At 40.7% G+C, this 25,359-nt stretch overlaps 1 protein-coding gene across 2 annotated transcripts in view; it reads right to left on the bottom strand.

Annotated features, from left to right (window-relative positions):
- The window catches only part of SLC25A13 (solute carrier family 25 member 13), a 101,493-nt gene extending 76,596 nt beyond the window's left edge, over nt 1-24,897 (bottom strand). The window contains exons 1-3 of one of the 2 annotated variants that reach the window (XM_056335636.1): nt 24,813-24,856; nt 22,547-22,561; nt 850-903 (exon numbers count right to left, since the gene is read on the bottom strand). In XM_056335636.1, coding sequence (XP_056191611.1) covers nt 850-903; nt 22,547-22,561; nt 24,813-24,824 — 81 coding nt within the window. In that variant the 5' untranslated portion in view covers nt 24,825-24,856. Of the gene's footprint in view, nt 1-849; nt 904-22,546; nt 22,562-24,812 lie in introns of both variants that reach the window. The other variant, XM_056335637.1, reaches the window with a different exon arrangement.
- Between the last annotated feature and the right edge of the window lie 462 nt (nt 24,898-25,359).

The raw sequence follows: 25,359 nt of genomic DNA, 5'->3' as shown, positions 1-25,359 counted from the left end.
AATAGCTCACTAGGGACAATGGAAAACATGCCAAGAAGTGCACAGAGCGCGAGGCATGATGCTGGAGAGAGGGAACTAGGAAAGGTATGAGCTCTCTTAGGCACTCAACACCTTCATAAAAATAATTTGGATACAACAGCTCCCTGTAGCACTGTGGCACCTACCTCGTATATATATTCTCCAGACCCACTAATTTCTGTACTCTTTTTTTCCACACCAGATTACCAAACTAATACAGAAACTGTACTAATAAATCTTAGGAAGGTTAGGAATAGTTATTTAAATTTATGAAATGGGTCAAAGAAAGACAATTTCCAGCAAAACACTAAAGCACACTTCTCTCAAGTATAGAAGCAAGCACACAAGTCATTTCTTTATTTGCATACTTCTACAGCAGGCCAGCACAGAAGGAATTTTAGTTAAATAATAAATACAGCCACCCCTTCAGAAGGTGATCTTACCAACACTTCTGCAAATTAAAGAAGTAAAAAAGCAAGGAAGGAGGGAAGGAGAAAGTTTCCCAAATGGTCTAACAGCAAGGTGTCTACATGAACATTTTACCATGTGCAGGAGCAATACTGAAACTCCCACCGCATTCTCCGAACAATGCAGGTTTTTTTCTAAGATAGTAATACTTCTTTCTGAGTCAATACAATAATCACTCAGGAGTGTATCTGACTTCTTGTTGAGCATTGTTCAATTCTGATAATGGTATTTAAATCTAACATGGTAATAATACAGTGAATGATTAATGGTTGGAAAAACTATCAAGAGTTGTATGCTGCAATAAAGGAGCAAAAGATATGAAAAATTTAAGCAGAAAGAGTAAAATATTTACTTTATACATACCTTCAAAAATATTGTTTTTAACTCAGCTGGATCAGCTCTCTTGGTTAGAGCCACCTACAAGTAAATAAAATTACATTAATATGCGTAATTTATACAAAAGATGTCAAAGTGTCATTTAAAAGGAAGCATTCAAGCAACAGAATGAGTGATGAAAACAAATGTTCACCTTAGATAAATTAGGTACTGCTTTAGCTGGCCATGCTTATTTTACTCACACTAAGTTATTCAACATTGTTGTTGTAAATGCTTCCCTTATGCAACCCTGCAATTCTTAAACAAGCACACATTAACAAGTTATAAAGACATTCAAGTATCAAATCTTTCCTACATACCTCTCTGCTGGGATTCAGCATTATACCATCTTTACCATATACATTTTTATACTTCCAGCATCTTTCCTCTACGAATTTCAGAGTACCATACGCAGCCGCCAACTGACAGATGGCAAGAATAAAACACTCAGACTTACAAACTTGTCCAAGAAAGCAACTCTGTAACAGACTGAATTCCAATGTAATTATTTGGTTTATTGGTACTTCTACTTCCAGCATTTTAAACTATTTAAACTTATAGCGTAGACCTTTTTGATGAGGAAAATTCAGAAAGCACAGTATCTAGATTTTTCTGCAGATCATAAAACTAGCCAGTTCCAACTAAATCCTGTTACATTTAGCACAAAAAACTCAAAATTAATTAAAATATTTTTTCCCAAAATACTGAATTAAAAAATATTCTATATCCACTACGGAGTAAGCCCATCAATATTTTCCTTGTTGACAGATTGTGCCGTCCATTTGCTGCTTTTGGCAGTAATTGGATTCATCCGCTCAAGTCTGTGCCTGCTATATAGTTTCCCATTCCTTCTTCAGGATACTTTGTAAAATGTGCTTGCCAACATAATAACCATTATCTGAGAAGTCAATTAATCACATCAATCTATTTCTAATAAAATAAGAACATTACTTTGCCCGCAAACCTGGATTTTTAAAAAGCTTGCGAAAACGTCTCTGTAACGGGGAATAAACAGCCAAAGGGCAAGATGTAAAATCTCACCTAAGAATTGAACATCAGAAACATTATCAATAAAACATGACTACCTACTTTCTTGACTCTCCAGCGCAACGGCAGGCTGTAAAGGCAAATGTCACTGCTAGTACATTTCTAGTAGCACCCTAAACTACTGCAGAAAATGGTAGGAGTCTGTAAGTCTGTACCACAGTATTATAACCTCATGTACATTTAATGAAGAATCTTCAGTAAGTTTTTCCTTACCCTAAAATGGGTCATTTAAAAACTAAACAAAAAAAAACCAACCAAAAACCACAACAAAGAACACCCTCCAAAAAAAAATCTAGAGTATTTTAAGAAATCTGTAGGAATAAGGTTTCTTGTAAAATTTTAGAAGTTTTGTTTGTTTGTTTTTTATAAGGGAAAAACCACACCTGAAGTTATGCTAGGATTCAACTGACACAGTCCCACAGCTGGAGTCCCAATACTGTGTTTGCACAGAAATCTGTGTGGAGGCAGTTGCAAAAAAACGAAGTGTAATCGTGAAGCTGGGAATCTTCATAGAAAATGTGTATTTTTCTAAAGTACAAGCTATTCTAAATGTAAACATTGTGTAGTAAGCAGAGATTTAATCTAACCCCATTTGTAAAAATCTGGTTACCCTAGAGCAATTGGGAACTACTTTGTGAAAAGAAAAAAACCCAACATTTGTATATTGCTGCAATCCAGTATCTTGCCACTATACAGGCAAACAAAAGACACTTCAAACACCTATAGCCATTAAAAACAAATCACTGTCAAACTTCATCTGCATTGAAGTTTAAATTTTTCACTGTCCCAGAAATCTAAGCCTAAAGAAACCAGGGATGAAAGGGTACACGCTGATAGTTGAACTTACACTCACTTTCCTTTGGTTTCACTGACATTAACAATCTTGAGAAACTTGGGAGCTAAAACATGCTTTCAGCCCAGCTACCACTTTTCAGCCCCCTTTGATTAGAGGGGCAATTCTACTGGGTTTTTTACAGCAAGTTTCTTTCAAACGATATGCTGAAAGACAGGGCTGAAGTCGGTCAGGTCAATGAATGCAGAGGCACTGCAGACCAGCAACCCAAGCCATGGCTGCAGACCACAGCTTCCCTCCATTCCCCACAATCTACTTCCATATTCTTCCATTTCCTGGGAAACAGGAGAGGAAAGGGATGGTTAGCAGCACTGCATTATTTGGTTTGCCCACATCATTTACCAATCTCCATTTTGAAAGGTCTATTTGATCCCAGTTAAGGAACAGACCCTCTATTACTCTATGTTACAGCTTCAGGAGGACCGACGCTAATGCAGCAATACCAGTGCGAAGAGCAGAAGTATTTAATGCAGCCTTTCATCCATCCCCAGCTGTGGGCAAAGCTGGAGCTGCACACCCAGAAGAACTGATCCCTATGACAGGCATTACTAGCAGATTCCCCTTCTGGAAAATGTCAAAATATCGCTCTCAATACCATTCTGAAAATTGCTGTCAGTTACATTAGCAGTTGAAGGTGGGCTAAGTACCCTGATGCCCACAAGACTGCAAGCCAACAGGTAACATGCCTCATGAAAAGTCACCCACAGACACAAGCTGCTTCTTCAGTCAACTCAGATGATACTTATTGACCTTCATATAAGTGGGCTTAGGTGATGTGTTTTGTTACTGGAAAGACTTCTCCATTTTACTTTACCTTCTCTCCATAAAGACAAAAAACAGCCTGAGATAAAACCAGCATGATATCTCTCTAGTTGCGTGACGAGGCATTTGATAAAGCAGATCCAAGGGAAATAATGTTTGTTACTGCTCTTTACAAAGAGGTGCTATGTAACAGATACTGACACTTGAAAAAAAACCCAGTAATTTTTATTAAGTAAGATTCAGTGAAGAAAGCTCTCCAACAAACAACATTTATTTTTAAAAAACAGGAGACAACAGGGAGTACAGAAACTAAGGTGCAGGATTATAACAAAGTCAGGACATACTACAGAAAAGACAGGGATAACATACAGAAAACATCAGCAGAGATTTTCATTCTTAAAGTGGATGTAAGTTTTAGCCAACATACTATGCGTACATGTGCGTTACAATGTATATGAAGAACCAGCCAGCACAGGCAATATAAGAATTGAATTTAAAAATGCCATATCCCTCCCATTAGCAATGACATTAAGCAAAGGGAGACAGACGGTGCACAGAAAAAGGGAAAGCTCTGTAAGTGACGGACAGTAACACACAGGTTGATTTGCACACTGAAGCTGTTCATATCCTTAGATTCCCTTGCTCTCTTGATGTTAATTTCAGCCCATTTTTCTCCAGTGGAGCTATTTTCTCCTTGTTGACCTATGCTCAATTTACAACGGCAGGCATTTTCAGTCTCACTTCCACCCTCAACAACACATGCAAACAGACTCTTCCCAGACAAATTTAACTGCACAACTGCAAGAAAATAGAATCCTGTGGGAACCAAAGAAAACTGTAGTACATTTCCAATCAACTCTATTAGTATTTTTGTCATACACAAGGCAGAACAAACAGGTTGCCAGATGGTATATAATATCAGAAGACACAAAAGGACTAATAAAGCAGTGAGTGTGCTCCACCCAATAAAGAGAAAAACAACATGGGTGGGCAAGAGAGAAGAGCAGTAGGAAAATCAGAATTAACGCCAAAATAGCATTATTCTAATGGCAAATATAAAACGTCTGACTTTCTCACCTTTATGGTTAAGATCGCTTTAGTAGTAGAAAGGTGATGGGGATCCAGGAATACTTAGGAATTGCTATAATATTCCAGAAGTCTAATGGGACAACAGTAAGTCCTAACTCAAGGTAAAGAGATAAACATCTCTTACCTTGTTTCTTCTTCTTTGTTTAACCTGAATAGTGCTCAAGTGCGAAGGAGAAAGTTGATGGAGGTAAAGATGTACCCCTCCACCTCATTATCTTTAAAAACTCTTGACACCGATCAGGTAAGGTGCTGGAGAGCAGCCCTTCTCCAAGCAGAGAACTGAAGCTGTGGCAGGGCTACCTCTCTGCTAGGCTCTGGTGAGCTCAGTCTGTTTAGTTCTAGAGGACACAATCTATAGGCATATACAGAGAGATATTTGATGTAAGGCCTAACAAGTGATCACAAGCTCTAGTAGCTTCACGTTGAAACTAATACTGTTTGTTCTTCCATTCCTAAACACAACTAAAGAATGCAATGTATTTGACACCACAAAAAGACCTCAAATCAAGATTGAAATCTCCTGTCTTCTAGAGGTATTCTTGAGTTTCATCACAAGTTATTGAGTCCACCTGTAAGACTCAAACACATGTGGCCCAGTTTATGTAAGCGGTCCATTGTAATATTTCCTTCTGGCTAAAAGTATGTGCAACTCAAAAGGAGATCACACCAGGGTCTGACCTTACATTCTTGTTTAAATGAGTGACTGGAGTATCAAAAAACAGTTAAAGTGCAGTTACTGGCCAAGTTTGAATCAGACCAGTAATTTATTAATACTGTGTAAGTATTTGCTAAAACAACACTCCAGTTTCTATTTTAATACAACTAACCTGCTTATTTAGGTGAGAATCACCCTTCTCACACATTTACATTAATACTACCACATACACATACCATTTTTCTAACCTAGCAACTCCCCTTGGTCACCTTCCATCATCACACACAGCATCCTAAGTTACAAGTGTTTTGCAGCAACATCTGTCCAGGGCACTGTCTCCTGTTTCAGCTGCCCCAATAACCATTTTTCATTAGCCCAACATGCTTCAGCATATTCTGACCTCAGTAAAAGCACTGCCATTCCTTCTGTGCGACAGAATCCAAGTAGAAGAACTTGACTGTGATCTGCAATGGATAGCAAACTACACAGACCTCAGCATCACAGGGAAGTTTGCAAGCAAGATGTGGACCAGCTCACCAAGAAGGGAAGCAGGTAACTGCAAGGATTGCTGGCACAGAATGCAGATCAAAAAGATCTTCTCGCTAGACCTTCTTAATGGTAAGTTGAGTATTTCTCCTCGAAAAATATAATCAGATGGCATTTGCCATACCTACCTAAAGGCTTAGGGTAAGAAGCACTGTAACAGAAGCTGATAACTACTAAGCAGGTACATTCAGTCTGACCAGTCTGACTTGAGACAAAAACATTTATTTTCTAAAAACAGTTCTCATCCTCCAGGTTGAACATTACAATTACATTTTGCAAAAATGTAATCCTACACTAAGCAGCAGTTACTGCGTTCCTTTGTCCAGTAACACCTAGCTAAGCTAAGAAAAAGAAATGTTATTAACACTAATCAACAAAGTCTTCTCAGATCCTGCAGGCTGATTCAGTGTGCAGAAATACAGAATAAACACTACCAAAACTGGACCCTTGTGCTGAGTCTACTCCACACAATAGTGAAGCAGAACAAAGTCTCCTAGCTAACAGAGGCAGAAAATCTCAAGCAGAACTATTCGCATCCATCTTCCCTCTGTCACAATTATAAATCTCCAGGCAATTCCAGTCCGTCTTCTGCATCATGGTAAGTGAAAGGTTCACTTCCCCCAAGTGCATCAAAGCTAGACCTACTTTATTGGGCAATTACCTGCTAGCTTTGATCCTACTTTCAAAGTCCCAAAGCAAATGCAGCTGGCTTATTCCTAAGATAGTTCTCACACACAATATTCCCAATAAACCATAGTATTTTTGCAAGCAAATTGATCGGAGACCAACACACAGTTATCAATTACATACATACAGGAAAACGCTTGTCCATTTTGTCCAATGCTTCGAAGTAGGTTACAGAAACCAAGGTAAAAGCAGTATATTTCTTAAGGAAAACCACTACAAGAATTTCCAAGAACGGCTAATTAATGCTATGTAAAAATACATTTAGACTGTGTACTTCTAAAATTTTCCTACTTAAAGACCTGGAAAACAGAAGGACCATAAAACTAGCCCAATACTAAGGTAAAAACAGCTAGGCATTGTCATTGCTCAGCAAAACTGTTTAACAAAAGGAAAAAGCATCACACTGTGACCAATAATATCCATTCCAAACTTTAAGCACAAATCAGAAGATGCAGTTAGGAACTAACTGGACTATTAGTTTGTAGTCTGCCTCAGGATGAGAACAAGGATGCAATTGCTGTCACTCCTACAACAAAACATGATGCACTACACTACAGCAAGAAGCTGAACCTGAAAACCAACTCTTTGTGAAAACCAGAAACTTCTCTTCCACTTTTCTTTCATGTTGCTAACAGAAAAAGCTCAGCTCTCCCATCATTTTCTATACCTATCATAAAGTGCTACAGTCATCTGACTGCATCAGTCCATCTTCTTCCTCAAAAGTAGTATTCCCTGTTGTCTCACAGCTCCTCTACAACACATTTTTACTCAGATGATCTTCAGGACTGTGATTCAAAGATACACAAACAAGCTACTTTGCTATGGCCATTATGTAATATTAACATATCCCAATGTATCTCAGCAAACTAGAGCTCACCACTCACTTGAAGAAATGCAATAATTATACATAAGATATATTAGGGGGTTTTCAATAAAAAAGTTTATTTCCACATGAGCTACTAAAGAGAACAGTCAAATGACTTTTCCATCAACTCTTGGGTATTTTTCAAAAATACCCCCCTCTTGCTCACCATAGATGGTTGGGATGATAAGATGCTAACACTGTTACTCTGCTCTCCCTTTTGCTTCCTTACACTTTTCAGAACTGGAGGCATACCTAAGCATCACCAAGGTCAACCTGCTAAGACATACTTGTTTCCTACCTCAGCTCAGTTTACAGACTTCTTTTCATTGTCCTAGGGCTTGCTCTGTTACTACAGTGCTACTGTATAACCACTGCATTGATCATCAGCTCAAAACAACTGTCTCCAGTCCATCTTCCAAAAGCAGTCACCCCAGTGCTACTACTAGAGCTCAACTTCAGGCTTGCATCTGACAGGAAAACAGTCATCTCTCCCAAAAAAGCAAAGGATAGGAAAATTCTCCAGGGCAACTCCAAGATCAAAAGTAGCTCCTGGAGGAAGCTGAAGATTAGATACCTGTTACCATTTAAAAACTGTCAGGGAGAAGCGGCAGACTATCAGGGCAGCATGAATTTTATTTGGCATCCAATGTTATTAGCATAAAACATGTATTTGGACCAGAATTAAGCAATGCGTAAGCCACAATTAAGACAGAAGGCCATTTAACACCATGGTTTGCTTCAGGAAGCATCATTTCACAGCCGTGCAGAGCCCCAGTGAGCTCTGGGAGAGGCATCACTGAATGGAACACACAAGCCACCAACGTGCCTCTCCAAGGTTCCCACGCTCGTGGTGCTCAAGGTTCCAAACAGCTCACACAGCTCAATGGAGACAATCACTCCCAGTTTCACTTGGATCCCAGCTCCAGCCCCCAACACCCAAACACTCACTCTGCCTTTGGCATGGCACAAAGTAGCTTTTGCAGCCTGAATGATCAGGTGTTCTACCAACACGAGTCACAATCAAAAAATTCAAAACAATAGGTAGATAAAACAATATAAACAGATATAGCTGCACTACCAAGGAACTTCTTGAGAGTCCTGCACTGCACCTGCTGCCTTGCAGTGCACACAGCGATCTAGAAAGTGTCCCATCCTTTATCTGGCACCTTCACAATTTACAGAATGAAGACAGAAAACAATGGCAGGAATAGACAACCTGAACAGTGTTACAAAAGGTTTCTCTGTGATTTTCTCTCCTGGATGTCAATGCAATGGAAGTTACACTGTGAAACAGGTTCCAGCAGCAAGTGAGCAGGATCGTTTGCAGTGATAAATAAAAACCTGCTGCCCTTAGAAGAAAGCAAACCTAGAACACAGCCACACACAAGCATCATAACAGAATGGTCTGCTCTTAGAAAACTACTAATTCTGTGATAAGGGGAAAAAAATTATACGGATGTGCCATCAGTGCCCATAAACTTGTGGAAAGGTCTGTCTCAAGTTGTTGCTAGAGTAACTGTTGTTATTTGCAACTTCACGCTTGTGAATGAGCAAGTAAAAGAAACGTGCTGGAGAAAAGTTCCTATACATTGTATGTCTTGACTAATAATTGCGTGACAGGAATTATGTAGGAATAACTGACAGGTACATGTATTTTGTTTCAGTGTTGTGTTTTGTTCTTTGAACACAGAAGTTCACTTTTCAAGATCCTATTTATAATCAAATCCATCTATTCAACTCTATTCAAAATGCTACACCTCAGCAGCTCAGAGAACTGGGAAGGGTGTGGGAGTGGGCATGAATCCCTGTGTGTGCATGGATCCAATTCTACAACCTTAAAAAGAACAAAAGACAACTGCACAATGGAAACAGCATCTCACACACAAAGCAAACTTACTAAAGGCTACGTTATGATAAGACTCAAAGAAAAGCTTAAGTCCTGCAGTCAGGAGCCCTTCCTCATAGCTAACAAAAATAACAGCAGCATTCCAACACATACTTGGACAAATAATGACACTGTATTACTTGAAACAATAATAAGAAAAAAGGGTTCTTCCTTTCTTTTTTGTCTGTACAGCACTCAGCACAGCAGAATACTGGGACACGGGGAGCACGCCAATGCTCTGTGAAAGCTGAGTCACAGTAACTACCCACCTTTCCTCAGTAAACATGCTAGTCGACCTCTGACTACAGAAAACCTGGATTTTCAAATAACTTTGTCTCTCTCCCTTAAAGATTTTCATCTGTCATCTCAAAATACATATGCCAAAATATGAGTTTGCAAACATGCTCTCTTTTGCCTGCAAGCAACAGTATCACCATTTGTCCAATTCCCATCATACGGGTTTTAGTTCTAAATTATTAGAACATCTCCCTGAAGACAGGGCAATTACAAAGCAAAGGCACCTTCTTTTACAATTCTTATCTTCAGTATTAATAAACAAATGCTTGGTGCTTAAATATTAGCAGGTTACACAGTTGTCACAAGCTACTGTAGGCAGGTGACCTTCATTCTTGCTACGGACCTGAATGGGAAGTTGAAGCTATCAAAAAGGGAACTTGGAAATAATCTGCAGTTTCGCATGGGAATATAAAATAATCCAAAGACGACCTAAATCATTTACGTAAGGCAGTGACTCTAACACTAAAGGTTTACCTGCCAGTGACTAGCTGCAACTCAATCAAATTATTAAAGACTTCACAGTAACCCTCCATAATTTATGAAAGTTGTAAGATACCTGACAACAATAACTAAAAACTTCTCATCTCCTTAAGAAACTGCAGAAACATTTCCAGCATTTTAATACATTTTAATTATAAAGTATTCTGATTTTAGCTTGAATGATTTTGGCTTGTCATCTGTGAGTCTATTTTATCACATATATTTGCATAAAGCAACAACTGTTTCATTAAAACATTAAATTTACTTCTGCTGCACTGCCCTCAGAATATTTTTGTGAGATCATTTGGTTGCAGTGGAAATTATGATGTTGTCAAACTAAGCATTTTGATTTAAGGACAGGAATCTAAAAAAACAATCCTAAAATTACCTTCAGGCATGTATGTATGTACTTACATACAGAAATAGATTTTTTTATTGATTTTTTTTTTTTTTTTTTTTTTTTTTTTTTGCCAGAAAAGAGAGTTCCATTTTCTTTGGGAGCACTGCAGTTAAACTAAAATCTAAACATACCAGATTAACCAAACACAGAGCAGAGTTTAAGACACTAGAGAAATTTTAGCACTATTCTTTCAATGTCTCATTAACCAGGAGTTCTTTCATTTCATGCCTTGGACACTTGGGTTTATGTCAGAACCCTGACAGCACCAAATGAATTCAGAGCAATGTCTGCCATCCCATAGTAAGCTACTGGTTATCAGCAGACAACGCAGTTCACTTTTTGTCATCAACTGTCAAAAACACAGTTAAATTCCAAAACCTTCTTTCTGACCAGTTGATCCAGCCCTTTACATACAAAAAATTAATCCTTTGCCTCATGAAAATACTGGGTAATCAATCAGCAGTTACTCCTTGCAGCTTTCACAACCTGTCCAGACCAGGAAGTCTTCAAACAGTGAACAGAAAAGCCAGGAGACCTCACATTAGTTTTCATTACATATCCCTTTGTTGAATCAAACTGTGGGCCACACACAACATGAAGTACCCCCAGAGGCTTTCAAAGCCACAAATGAATTGTGGATACGTATTCTGTATAAAACTTTCTAAAAACACTGAAGGAAAACAGCGTATTTGACAGTCCTTTTGTGCATACTTTGCAAAGGTCTTTCCATCATTTTCAAAAGCTCAGTGCCCTCTTTCCCTCCTCCTCTCCCGGCTCATTCACAAGAAAAATGGGCAAAGTTGGTTTACTAGCCTTAACTTGTCAATGACACGAAGAATAAGGAACTATTAACTGATACTTTAATTATACAGTATTTGGGTTGAATGTTTACACACTTGAGAATTAAGTATTCTGGTTTGGGCTATTCTCGTAACTGACATACTGTATCTATAGGTTACATGGAACACCAAAAGTAAATTGCAAGATGTTTACAGTCACTATCATTTTCTTTACTGCGAGAAGAAAAGAGAAGCACAAAACTTTTGTAGTACAATGTTCACAATGCACAACACACTGAACCCACTGCTTCACACCAGTCGGTCTTGAAAGAAAAGATGCAGACCAAGTAACTAACTGATTTGGGCATGTGAACAGAGTAAAAGCAATTGTTGAAAGTTTGTTGTTGCCATGTTTTTCTTCCTTTTGAACAGCATCAACATGGGACTAATTCATGATCTTTACAAAGTAGTTTCCAGTTAGACTGACACACAATGGCAAGCAGCGCTAGACAGGTGAAATGACAGGAAGGAGGAAGGCTGACTTGATGTCAGTGACAAAAACTATTTTAATGGAAATGTGAAATTATTCAAAAATTTCTTCCCCGAAACACGTGAAGATTTCTCTAGTCAGATTCAGACTGCACAATGGGCTGAGAGTAGGCACCTGCCAGACACAGTATTTTTACATACCATGTTTTTTCTAATGGCTTTTCATATTCGGTGCCTCACTTAAAGTTGTTTCTTCTGCCAAAGATCTGTTAAATCAGTGATGTTCATCAAACAGTGGTTGTCAAACATGATAAAACCCTACAATAATAACATACGTGACCAAGAGGTTTTAGTAGCCAAGGATTCAGGGAAGAGCAGAAATAGGTCGTATTTCCAAGGAACAGAAAGATGACAACAGTAACGAACAGCCTGCTGTTCAGTCATACTAATTTTCAGACCTCTTCTATCCTAAAATCAGACCTGTGTTATCAGGTCACGTGATGGATGGATGTGACAGGGAAGTCACATAATAAAAGGATAGATAATAATGCTTGACTGCACTTGCAGAACATACCTTTCAACTAAGTCCTTTAAGTAGGGAGCCTCCCGCTCTGGTACTGATACAGGACAACATCCTAGTCTCTCCCCAGCACTGTAACATCACATATCAAACCAGAAACTCAACTAAGAAGCTGTAGTGGTCACGTGGTGTAAAAGAACTGCAGAAAAAATGCAAAGCAACACCACAAACACGTAAAAGTAGGAACCATCAAGGCAGGAGATCTCATTTCTCAATGTAGGAAACCATGTGTGCACACGTTTGAACGCAGACCTCTAAACCAGAGTTGCGTGCACAGACATAGAAACTTTGTGTCATGATCCTGCCGACAGCCTTTTATGTTTTGGAGATGTTACCTGCATTTTGATTAACACTTATCAGTCTTTGATGAAAGATGTAGTCAGATGCTGCTCAAGCTACTCCAACACTGAATAATTAGCTCTAATTTATTTCTTAAAAACTATTCTAATTTACTGCTTTACTTAGATGAAATGGTACCTTTGCTAACTTCCCAGAATGAAATGTCCATTGACTGAGACAAAACCCCAAAACCCTGAGTAAGTGATGGCTTTATTGGCTGAGAGAGTTCAGGGAAGTTGGGATAGGAAACAGCAACTTAAATATAAAGACAATTAGAATTTCTTCCTCCTACTGGCAGGATGGCTGGCATTTGGCTCGGGATCACCCTTGTGAAAGCATCTTACCCTGTTGACTAAGTGCACTTTTAGGCAGTATGCAAACTCTATCAAGAGTAAGGTAGAAAAATGTGTACCCTTCTATGACTCCATATTCTGAAATCTACAGAGACTTTTCCCATCACACAAGGTCAGAAAGAAAAACAAATAATAGAGAGTGCTAGTTGTTGTTCTCTCCCCATCTCCTTGCAAACCCAGCACTAAAAAAAGACTCCAACCTGCCAAGGAACTTTCTTTGAACCTTCCATTTCCTGATAAATTTAAACTTATCTGCTCAGACAGAAATGAAGGTCAGCTCCAGGAAAGAACATTTTTAAATCTTCAGTGAATAAAGAGCAGGTAGTATTCATCTACAGAAACTGAAATATGTGAAAAGATAAATACAAAATTGTGCATGAAGCTGAAAAAAATCTGTGGTCAATTGCATTTTACAAAACAATCTGAATTCCGGTAAATCAATTCCAATTACAAAGGAAGTACCAACAAGATTACAGTGTCACAAATAGAGAGTGGGAAAGAATAAACTCCATTGGGGAAATAATAAATGGAATTCAAATAAATCAAATCACTGGTTTCGCCCTTTTCCTAAAGTCTTCAGTTTTAGAAAAATTTGTTCAACTATATCAGAAATGTTCAGACTTCAATCCCCTATGCTTCCCCTCTCCCTGTGCAGTTCCACAACTGCACAGAAATGTCACATTTTAAATTTGCTCAACTGCTGTTTAGCTCAACAGCCAAGGTTTTAATACTCCATAATACTAATTACGTAAAGGCATCTGAAGGAGTAGGGGGAAAAAAGTCTGCTTCTACCTATTTGTAACGTTGGCTAATAATTATGGTCATCTAGCTACACAACACCTCCTGTATTCTGTCTTTGGAATTAAGGTTGCTCTTTGCAATTCTTCAATTGCCCTAATCATCAAGGACACAAAAATCATAGTTGTAAAAAGCGCATCTATTATTCTCCTGGTAGGTCCCCATAATTGCAAAAAACAGCCTTTAAAAGCCTTGAAATTTTTATACTGATGAGAATTCTTTAAAAAACTAGACTTTAAGAGTTTGAGGGTACATTATCTTCACATGGGATTGAATTATGTTGGGACCTGAAGATTGGAAAAAAATTATAAAGACTACATGTTAATATCCTTCAAGTAAAACTATTCTCTTAATATTTGTTTTGAACGAAAGACATAATCAAGTTCCAGCTACATAATTTGTGTCTAATCCCCATATAACTTAATGACAGTTCTACAGGTAACTACAACTCTAAGATTATCATTGCCGGCTTATGAAAACTTAAGACCTTAGCAGGTAAATTTACTTCTATATTCTGGCAGCTTTTAGAAAGTAACGTACACTGGTCAAATGACATTTAATGGGCTTTAAAAAGGTCAGTTTCTAAAAGACTCTTCTTCAATTTACAACATATCATTAACCATCTGCCTCCCTGATCAGTCTGTTTTGTTGTCAGACACTCCTGTCCCAGATAACTGAGAGAGGTGCTGGAGCAGTACCTTCTTTATCTGCTTTCTGTGAAGCACTGCACTTCACAAAACAGGTTATCCTACATGTCTGAATAAAGACACATGTCCATGCATTTCTTTCCACATTACATCAGATTTATCTAGCAGTATGCGATAAGATGCAGTGTTAACATCTTTTTTCACTATTTGCACCTATTTTTAATCAAAGAGAGATAGTAGTAATTCAAGCAGCACTAATATGGCTGAGAAGTCCTCACCTGTTACAAGGACAGTTTGTGGAGCAAGAATTCACATTTCAGGAGTGGTTATCTGTCCTATCCATTGCAATCACAGCCACCTAAAATATTAACAGTAAGAATGCCAAAATTCTTAAAGGAGACTAAGGAGACAAGACAGGCTCATATGACAATTTGCAACATCTACTGAGAAAAAGAGGCTATTTGGACACTAGCTTACAGACAGCTCAGGTGAGAACCAAAACTGTCACCTTCTCAGCTTCCACAGCAAACACTGTGTATTTCTATGCCCTACCTAAAATGAAATGATGCTCTTGCTGATCCTCAAAAAAACCTACATTTAAATTCAGTAAACTCAAGCGATGGTGCTTCAGAAGCAACACAAACTGTCAGGCATAAGAAAGCCTGCTGTGGGGACAAAAACACTCTCTATTGCATAGACAGGAGACATTGAAAGTAAGGAAAATGTATCTCTTAATAATGGAAACATATTTTAGAATAACTAAAGCAATCACAAGTTGCAGTAGCACTATTTATTACAATAAGTTCAGATTGTGTAAGTTTTCCCAATATGATACCTGTGTTAAAAAAACCACAAACCCACCACCACAATGATGACCCCCATAAAAGGTCCCAGGTGCCTGTTCCCAGAGGGATATCAACCTCCCTCCGGCTCTGGTCCAAAGCCTTTGAGATTGGGTCTCATGCTGAAGGGATGAACAAAGCACCAACATTATTTATGCTAACATGGGCTGGCTGGCAGGGAGCAAGACTGAGGCGATGTGGAGATCAGACTGATAAAGGCAAAAGTAACTTAAAACACAAAAGCATGAAATCTCTTGTGGCTAGCTTTTTAATTTTGTCCTTTATACATTTTAATATGGAGAACTCATAAATTGCCATAGTGCTTAACAATTCAAAAAACACTAGTTAAGAAAAAAACGTAAGGATTACTGCATCACATGCAAGGTTCCATCATCTTCACCACCAAGGTCGCTCCCCTTTACTCTCCCACATTTCTAAAGGGAGAAAAAAGCCTCAGAGCTAGGATTTCACCACCTGCCTGACTCCTACCAGCGCTGACTGCAGTCATCTTCTCTGTGTGGTGCTGAGCTAGAACTGATCAGCACTGTCAGAAAAACGTGTAAGCTCCAGCTAGGCTAATCAAGGCAAATACAACCATATACTTGCCTAAAACAAGAGGCAGTTATTCCTTCTACTGCAAAAATCAGTTCATGTTCAAATACATAAATAAGCCAATCAGAGACACAACTTTTAAAAAACAAAACCAAAACCAACAGAACAATAAACCATTTGCAAGGACAGTCCGATTTTTTTCCTCCTGCTTCCATGGGAAATTCACATCCAAGTTTTCCTTTTAAAAATGCTCCTATCAGTCCAGTTACTAGGCTATATACAGAAAATGGACAAAACACTTTCAGAAATGGTGACAAAGTTCTCTTGGTGTTTCAGTACCATTTTTTACATTCCCTCTTCTGAATATTTAAACTGGCTGCTGCCCCACGGCATTTAAATAACCAGTGGGTACATTAGTTGACCAATTAGTTCTAGAACAATCTCACAGTTTTGCCTATGCAAAACTTGCAGTTACATCCCCATGGCTACGTTCTTGTACCATGCTTCTTACATTTAGGGAAAAAGCCCTAGCACCTCTATAGTTATCCCTTTGTGAGCCAAGCATGCAGGGTTGTCAATGAACAAACCACCTGATCCACACAAAACTGCATAGACCTAATTTTTGTGAAAAACAATTCCTTCTCATTTCTCTGCTGAGCAGTAGAAAACGCTAAAATATCTACAAATGCAAGGCAGTAAAGCCCTATGGTTGCCATATAAAACAACGCCTCGCAGGTTTCCAGCTTAAGGTATTTCTGTGCTGAATGCCACATTAGAGCATGCCGCCCGCATAATGCTTTATGCTGCTTTGCTGTGAAACGTATTAGGGAACTGATCTGATTTAAAGGAAAAGAAAACAATTTATATAGATTTATTTAAAAAGAAACCGTGCTACTTTTTGCCAAGTCCGTTACCCACTCTAATTCAGCCCAGCACCGTTACATTACCCTCCTAGTATTGCTACTGAAAGTTTAGTATTATCCAAGTTGAATCACAGCTTCATGGCTACCACTGGCTTTTAACCAGGTGGTTCAGGAAACAAACAGGTACCCCTCCATGCCAACCGAACCAACAGGACAGCTACTGTGAGTTCAACCCTATCATCAGAGCAGAGACACAGCCAGCCTGGTATCAGGAAGGCAGAACAGGCACAGAATCAGTCCCAGAGAGCTGGTTGGTCCAGCCTAGCCTATGACTCTAAAAAAGAACCAGTAACCTCCTAAAACTATAAAAGTAGTGATGACAGTAAGATTTTTAAACTGTTTTTAAAAGGTTTGGCTGTCTGGGCACAAGTCTGCCAATCTCAATGTGCTCTCTACAAATAAAACGTGTTTGTGCATTTGCAAACTCCACTTTGCTCGGCCTCTGAGGGTCAGACCCATTAGCACGCTCCACTACCTCAGTCACAGCATGATGCAAAAAACCAATCCGCCCATGAGCAGAAAGGCACATGCAATTTAAGATTTTCAGGATTCCAGAAGATCCATAAAGGTGCACATCTAGAACCACCACAGCCATGGCTGAGTATATACAGACATATCAGACATGCCGACCAGGTGTTCCCAGTCCAGCCCAGCAATCATGCATGCAACACATCTAATGTGCATTGGCTGAACAGGAGTAAGCATCAAGCACAGGAACCCTCCAAAACTGTAGCAGGTGAGGGTATGATTCATGCAAAATTTATAAGTGCTGCTGGCAACAGAGAATCCAAATCTCCCCTGTCCCAGCAGGGTGCCCTAGTTGCCAGCAACTGAACCCTGTTCTGGCCCACACCTCTGTCCCCACAGTCCTTGTGATGCTAATTACACAGCATCCCTGCCTGAAACAGAGATGCAAGCCTTGCTGTTTGAACATCCTCCTAGGACATCCCTATCCTTTCACTTCCCACTGGCTGACCTAGATGCTCCCTAGTCAGCAAGCTGGCTGTTGTGGTACCTGTTTCTGAACAGCTCAGACACGTTTCCTAATTCTACTTCCACAGCCAAGTGGATAAAAGTTAGGCATGGAGATCTTAATCAAGAGAAAACCAAAAAGTCAACTTAGCCTCAATTCCAGGCTCTGGTTTTCACATGGCCAAGAGTAAGCCAGGGAGTAAGACAGATCTTCAGGGAGACCCAAAGAGTGACCTTACTGGTCAGCACAGAAACAGTCCTTGCAGGCTGCCAAGGCGTGCAAGACATCAGAAGCATATGAATCCAGCAGCTGAGATTAGGGGCCTCACAAGTATCCAACAAGAGGAATTCGATCATGCTTGCAACTAGTTCTATTTCTTCTCTAAATGTATGTAGTTTGATGCACTTGCGTTTGCTTCTCCACTGTCTCTCAAGTGTTTCTTTTTTTCCCTCTTCAGAGAAAAAGAAAAATGCCAACAACCCACTCCTTCTAAGCAATTTCATCCTTTAACACACTGGATTTTCTGCAGGCCAAGTAACAGTTTTGGTTAAGAATACAATTGCAATTGCACGTTTCTAAGGTATTGTAAATAGCATGAAATTATTTTAAAATGTTATGAAAAATGCATTTGCAGTGTTCCTTTAAGTTTTAACAAAGCTTTGGTTAAAATTGCTTTATTCCAAAGCAATCAAATATAAGAGTATTTTTATAAGGACCTCTTTATCTCCCTGCAAATGACTGAGATACAGATACTTTCCAGAAAGGGAATGCACCAGAAAATATGTAACCTTTCGTTTTATTAGCCATAGTTATCTAGCACCATAAAACATCAGCTGCTGTTTCTGAAGACTGTATTGTAGCTAAAGCAAACCGGCATGATTAGCAGAGCCACAAGCAGTGCCCAGAGGCCTTATGCAAGTTTAGATTTGGTGCCATACAAATGTAACGTACAGGCTCTATTCAGTATGGTGAAGCCATTCTATAGCCAAAGCAGCAGCAATTCCACAGATGAAAAGCAAAAATTAAGCTAAAATTAAGCAGCATATTCATGCCATCTTCCAGGAAATACGGTATCACATACCTCCTTGTCATACTCCTTGGACAACATAGATAAATAAAATAGATATTGGCCTAAACAAGCTGGTCAGAAGACACATTGTTATCATTCAGGGCTATAAGCTTGTCTAGGTTACAGGATCAGGAGAAGCACCTTTAACATATTGTTTGAAACACACTTGGAAGAGCTTCTCTAACCTCCTGGGACACAAAGCTGCATAGAAAAAGGAATAAATTTCCTGATGTGGTAAGATAACTTCAAATACTTTTCAATGCATGTTACAACAACACAACAGACAAGACACACATAATGATGTACACATAACTGTTGGGTCGAGCAACACTCTCCAAGAGCTATCCATTAAGTGAGATCACCCTGCTATTCCTCTTACAGGGACACCATAATGGAAAAGAGCAAGTTCAAAAAACTTGTTAAAACCACTGGCAGTTGCAACATGCAATCCCATTAATACCTCTCCACTGTATTAAAGACATAAATCAACCTCTTTCACCACCTCCTCCCACTACCACCTTGCTCTGATAAAGAAAAGGGGCAGGGGGTGGGTAGAGAAACAGTAGTACAAAGGAACAGGTAAGTCAATTGAGACAAAAACCCCAGTGTAATAAAGCTCCTTTTCAGGGTAACTTGGCCTTCACTGCAGAAGAGAGCTGTGTGTAATTTTTCCACAAGAGAGTTGCTCCACAAGTGCTTTTCCTGGGATTTTTCTTGCCAGTGGGCCCCGTAACCTGCTGTGCACCTTGTGGAACTGAGACTCAAACAGTCCTCCTAAGAGTAAATGTTATAAGCAAAGACTTACGCAGTAAAAGAAACCAAATGAAAATAAACACACAAACAATAGCAGAGAGGACAGGGAAGGAGCATAAAGGATTTGCTTTCTCCTTCATTTCAGCTGCAGTCATCATACATGCTACTTTGTACTTAGAAACAGTTTGAAGTTCTCAGCACTCATACAAATTCAGCGTCCCTTCATCAGGCAAATTCTGGTCTCTTAAGTCAAGATGCAGCCATAAGTCATAAGCAGCATAAATACTTGTTTTTTTCTGAAGGGGGAAGCGGAAGGAAGAGTCTTATGATACATAAGGTGTTTTAAGAATTTACACACTTACACACAGTTCCAAAATGTGTACAGACTAGTAAAGGTCCTTCTACACAGATCTTACATTGTGTTATCACATCCAAAAAAAATCAGCATGGTGCCACTAAGTGTGATGACACTATAAAGTTTACAGTACACAAACTCTGTGATGCATCAGGGAAAGAGAGACTGCTTTCTCCTTACTCACCAACCACTTTACCCCCACAATGTTGGTCTCACCGAGTGGCTGGAGCCTGTCCGTAAGGGACTCCACTCCTTTCATGGACACAGTAGCCATCATGATGCTAGGATCCCTCACCTGTTCCCTTCTGAGGACTCAATGAACCCACATGCAACGCAATGCAATTCTTCTCTTCCATTTGGCTGGAGGAAGAATGGCATTGAGGGCAGGAAGAATGAATTCAGTCTGTTCCCAGGCACACCCCACCCTACTGCTACCGTAGGGGAGAAGAAGCTGAACAGAGAGGCATGACGGAGCTGTGTGATGCACAAAGGGACACAATGGTGTGCATGACAGCAAAATATTTGATGTGGCATGGTTGCACCAGCATCTAATAGTTGTGGTACTGTTTGGAATCAGTATTCCAAATTTAGAATTGCATTGCCATGGTGTTTGTATTTCAACCATTGCTTATCCAAACCTCATTAATTCACACTGCCCAGTGCAGGCACTGGACCATTTCTGCACTCAAAAAGGCCCATAGAGCCAGGGCAGCAGCATTAATCCTTCACAGAACTCCAATTAATTCAGTCAAGGTGATGCATCTTGCAGGACCAGGATGTTCAGTGGAAAATGTCTGACTATATTAACACCAAGACATACAAGGCGCCTGTGATGGGAACTGATTATTTTTGATATGACAAGGTTTAGGATTTTAAAGGTAAATACAGCAGTAACTGGAAAGAACATGTAACTCCACTGATACAGCTTCCATAGTAAACAGTTCCAGAAAAAGACAAGTGGAAAAAGAATTTTAAAATTGTTAAATATACAAAAACTGCACAACAAATTTTCTTTAGTTTGCATTACAAACATCTCAAATATTCTCTTGTAAGTAAAGTCAGCAACAAATCTCTGTGTTACCTTATTGCTATATTTCTGACAGGCACTTGTTCTTCAAAAGACTTACGCATGCACTTAAAATTAAGCATGCAGGTAGTCCTACCAGGTACTGATGTAAGGTTCATGCCTTCACTGGAACAGTCATTTCACAATGAGCCCTTTTAGCATGTGATATTTGTGTTCACTTCGTTTGTAAGACAATGATTTTAAAATAACTTACACATTCTGGGTAATAGAGGCAACCAGTATGTGCTCAATTGATTAAAGTTCACACATGTACAAAAAAACCAATTAGGATCAGAGAGATATTCCACAGTATTTAATAAACAACTCCTATATCAGTACTATGCAGTTCAATGCAAGTATCAAAATTTATTCACATGCTATCTATAGCAGAGGTGGAGTTTAATGGTGTACAAGTGCTTCCATGATAAGCCCACTGTTTTTACAGTTTTTAAGTTTTAAATTACCTATCAAAATTACTCAAGTTTAGAATTTTCATTAATGTAATTTTTAACTGTTTTGAATGTAGCTTAGTGGTCATGAAACACTAAGTTTAAAAATATTATATATATTAGCTCCTATTACAAATACCAGTTTCTGACCTTAAATTGAACAAAGTAGCAGAGTGGTGAAGGCAAAATCAGCTATGGAAATAGGTCTCATTGAGAAGTACTTTAGAACTTCCCACTGAAAATAAGTTTATATTTTACCAAGTAGTAGGACCTTAAGAAGATAGCAAGTCACACTTTGCACATGCATGAGACAACAGCTACGCCTAGAATTGCGTAGCAGTATGAGGACCAAGGGTAGCTTACAGTCACTCAACAGGCCCAGTTAATTTTGCTGCAAAATACACACTGCATGAATGGCAAGGGGCATTAGCTAGACTAGGTAATTTCTCTTTAGAAGTATCTAGCTAAAGGGCAGAAAAAACATTCTGATTGCATTGTTAAACACTCAAAATGAAGAAATAAAGCATGACGCTATATAAAACATCATTATTGCTCTGTACATGCACTACCATAAAGACTTTCCACATAGCCAGTTTTCCACGCCATTCATAAAAAAAGCCAGTACCTATGATGGTAATTTAGTTACCAATGGGGTAAAAATCGACTGGAACATCTCACCTGCAGTTTTTACTGGCAATTTGTGCAAATACAATTTGCAATGCAGTTTTCACAAAACACTCTCAGAAAGTGTTTTCAAAGATTAAGAAAAGACAGTGATGTACAATATACATTGTTTAAAACATTGTATAAATTGCAAGACACTGAGTAACATACAAGAAAGGAAAATTAAATGGCACTGTAATGGACATTAAAGATTCCATGCATAAAAGCTTTGCCTATTTCTTGATACCTGAGTGCTTAACTATGCAGCCTTAACAGTATTCTGTTTGGGTTTTCCTTTTGACAGACTGAATTCCTAGAGTCTGCTTAAAATGTCAACATTTGAAATCTTGCAAGCAAAGAACAATTACATTCAATCCCAAAGACTTGTATGCCTAAAAGGGTATAATTAAAAAATTAAAGGAAGCGGTCATGCAGGATACTGGCAAGGAAAAGGTACCAAAGGGATTTTAGAAAAATCATTTGACTCACCAGTCCATTGTTTGGCTGAGGTGAAAAAGGCAAACATTACTGAGATGCATCAGTGAGGAAGTCAGAACACAAGTCAAGGCCCATGCCTGTAAGCACATGTGAATAACTTCAGGCCCAGAAGCTCTTTTACGTGGCAAAGTTATTCATATGTGTGCTTGCAGAACATGAACTCAGACATTACCGTTAAAAAGTACAAAACGCTACTTACATTTTGTCACTGACTTCAATAAAAATAGAAATTCACCCATATTTAACAGCAATTATTTCACCTCAAGAAGATAAAAATCCTTTTAAGTCTCACAAGATAACTTAATAATTAACCTGTTCTAGCTGTTTCCAGTTCTACTTCTTGGGGTTTTTTTTAAACACAAATCTCTCAAAACACATTCAAGCCTGCAACCAGAAGCCTTCCTCAGAAGCTACAGGAGGGCTGTAAACCCTGCAGCACAAAGTGCTGTATCTGTCTTGCAATGCACCAAGGATGCTTATGACACTGGTGACAAGCCATTATTCTTTTTATCAGGTATCTCTCTGCCAAGCCTGACGTAATTGGAAACTTACAATATTCAATTCAGTTTGTCTTTAAGTGTTGAGTCTTTCCAACATATGCTTGTATAGATTTTGGTGACCTGAACTGTGCAATAAACCAAGCCACAAGAAAAAGCACACCACACAGATGTGTAGCATGGAGCGCACAGGTCTACCTGAGTAGAGAAACATTAACTACATATACAACATTTTTAAAGTATATGGATTCAAATGGATTGCAGATTAAGAACTGCTGCTTGGAGAGGAAAAGATAAGTTCATAAATTCAGGGAATGAAAGACTTTTAAGTCTTTTAAGACCAACAGTTCAGTAAAATGAAGCTGATATGCTGGGTGTATGGACCAGTGGGCAATCAAAAAAAAAAAAAATAGAGCTAGACAGGACAGCTAAGATTTATAAATAAGAAACATTTGGGGATGAATGTTTCATATACCCTAGCAAATAAGAATCACACATTACCCAATCCATTAAAACAGCATGCAACACAGATAACCCAAGTTCTTTCTGAGGAAGGTGCTGACAGGCGCAGCTCTATCACGGCCTCACTGCAATAAAGGAGCGCACAACTCGGCCAGACCGAGCACGTGCTGCTTTGCGTTGCTTGGGGAAGTTTAGTTTTCTGATGTTTTCTTGATGTAACTTTCATCACTGACTTCAACAAAAGCTGGATGTGGTCCAATATTTTTTAAAAGTCTCAAAAAAGAAACCTAATGAAAGCCTAGGAGTAAGTTTTGAAACACCAACACTACATGTAATTTTATCTGCCACTGGAATTAGCATACCTACTTTTTATATCGCTTTGATCCAGCTAATGGGTAATACTATTTTTTTTCTGGGATGGAAGTGTGTTATGAAACAATTGATGAAAATATTTCAATTTAGTATCTTTCTGAAGCAGCAGCAAAGCCTCACTAACAGGTATCAATCTGACAGGAGAGCACCAAGAAGTGAAACCGGTTGGAAATTATAATCAAATATGAAAACAGAAGGTAAAAACAGGTATATGGAGAAAATGGGAAACAAAGCAAAAAGGGATTATCACGCCAAGGCCTGTAAGCGGGGCAGGGCCAGCACCAGCGCCCGCCCCGGGCACGGCGAGCCCCGCCAGGCCCTGACCCGCCAGCCCCGGGCACACACAGCGTGTACGTACTCTCTTCATACACCGACGTGCCGTGTAAGCACGAGTGCGGCAGGGCGCTCTCCGGGGCACAGCTGGGCCTAACGGCGCCGTGCGGGTACCGGCGGGGCAGCAAGCGGGCCGGCCCGGTGAGGCCGCACCACCGCGGGCACGGCGGGACCCGCCGCCCCTGCCCTCCCCGGCGGCGGGAGGCGGCCGTGCAGATGGTGCATCACGAGCAGCGCGCAGGCCCGCTCCCCGCGGCTGGCAGGTGGGGAGCCCCGCCGCGCCGGCTCTGTACCCGCCGGCACCCAACCCTGACGGCCGGGGCCGGGGGGAGGCCGCCCCCGCCGCGGGCGCTCGCAGCCCAGCAGCCCAGCCCCCCTCCTCTCCCCTGGGGCCGGCGGCGAGGGGCCGCGGAGCCGCGAGGAGGAGGAGAAGACGCCACCCGCCGAGTTTCGCCAAGGACAGGCCCGAGGTCAAACCCGGCAGCCGCCCGCCTCCCGCCGCGGCCCCTTCCCCGCCGCCAACGGCCGCGCTAGCGCGCGTCGGGAGCCCGCCGCCCGCGCCGCCTCCCCGCCCGCCGCCGGCGGTGACTTACCTTGGCAGCCATGCTGTGCCCGGCGCGGCCACCCCCTTCCCGTCCCTTCCCTTCCTCCCCTCCCCTCCCCTCCCTTCCGACCGCGGCAGGCAGCTTCCCCGCCTGCGCACCAGCCCGCCAGCGCCGGCCGTCACCGCTCTCCCAGGCACGGACGGGGCGCTCGGCGCCGCCAGCCCATTGGCTGCACCCCGCCCGGCCCGGCTGCAGCGCGCCTGATCGCCCGGCCCGGCCGCGCCGAGGGTTGCGGGGTTCGCGCTGGCCGAGCCGGGCCGAGCCGAGCCAAGCCGGCGGGCGATGCGTCCTCTGGCACCGGCCGGCCGCGGGCGTTTGGGGCGGCCACTGCCTCACCCCTGTGAGGGGAACCCCGTTTACCTCAGGTTTTCTCCGTTTACGGCTGCTGGCCTGGCAGCCTCCGAGCCGCCTCAACGGGGCTCCGAGCTCGGAGGGGCCCCATGGCCCCTCCAGCCGCTGGAGAGAGGCCTGAGTGACCGTGTCTCCAGCGAGTGTCTCGTACCATTAACCCGAGGAAATGCCTGCGGCGTGCTCG

This window comes from Falco biarmicus, chromosome 4 (assembly GCF_023638135.1).
Source record: "Falco biarmicus isolate bFalBia1 chromosome 4, bFalBia1.pri, whole genome shotgun sequence".
Taxonomy (NCBI): domain Eukaryota; kingdom Metazoa; phylum Chordata; class Aves; order Falconiformes; family Falconidae; genus Falco; species Falco biarmicus.
This window is presented reverse-complemented; position numbering and strand designations above follow the sequence as displayed.